Here is a 447-nt window from a genome sequence, read left to right on the forward strand (position 1 = left end):
GTCTTTTTGGTGTCAAGACTGGTCGAAGAGGAGAGATCCGAAGAAGGTGCGATGCCATTAATTGAGTTTATGTTTATTTTTGTATTTTTATTTTTTTCGGATTATATTTGGGACCAAAAAAAAATGTGAGACTTGAGGGATTGTGAATCTTCTGAGTAATTTGCTCACATGTTTTTTTTTTCTTCCTGTAATGTAAACACATATAATCTTTATGAATGATTGTTCTAATCAAAGATGGCTCTTGGTACAAAAACTAATAACCTTTGTGAAGATCACGCGGTTCAGTGAGAGTAAACAAAGCAGATGTAGTAGTTAGTTTGAGTTTGGTAATGATTCATTAGTGGCTGATTGATAATTAATATGTTAGTTGAGATCGGTGTTGTTATTTAATGGTCACCCAAAAGAGAAGTGTTTTAAGTTGATCAACTCTATTCTTACTCTAGTATG

The 447-nt window shown here is 32.9% G+C and overlaps 1 protein-coding gene across 1 annotated transcript in view; it reads left to right on the forward strand.

Annotated features, from left to right (window-relative positions):
• LOC104780061 (peroxidase 31-like) overlaps positions 1-233 on the forward strand; it is a 5,014-nt gene extending 4,781 nt beyond the window's left edge. Inside the window, exon 2 of the mRNA XM_010504519.2 lies at positions 10-233. Within this exon, the coding sequence (XP_010502821.1) occupies positions 10-65 (56 nt within the window). The 3' untranslated portion in view covers positions 66-233. The remainder of the gene's footprint in view (positions 1-9) is intronic.

Source organism: Camelina sativa, chromosome 4 (assembly GCF_000633955.1).
Source record: "Camelina sativa cultivar DH55 chromosome 4, Cs, whole genome shotgun sequence".
Taxonomy (NCBI): Eukaryota; Viridiplantae; Streptophyta; class Magnoliopsida; order Brassicales; family Brassicaceae; genus Camelina; species Camelina sativa.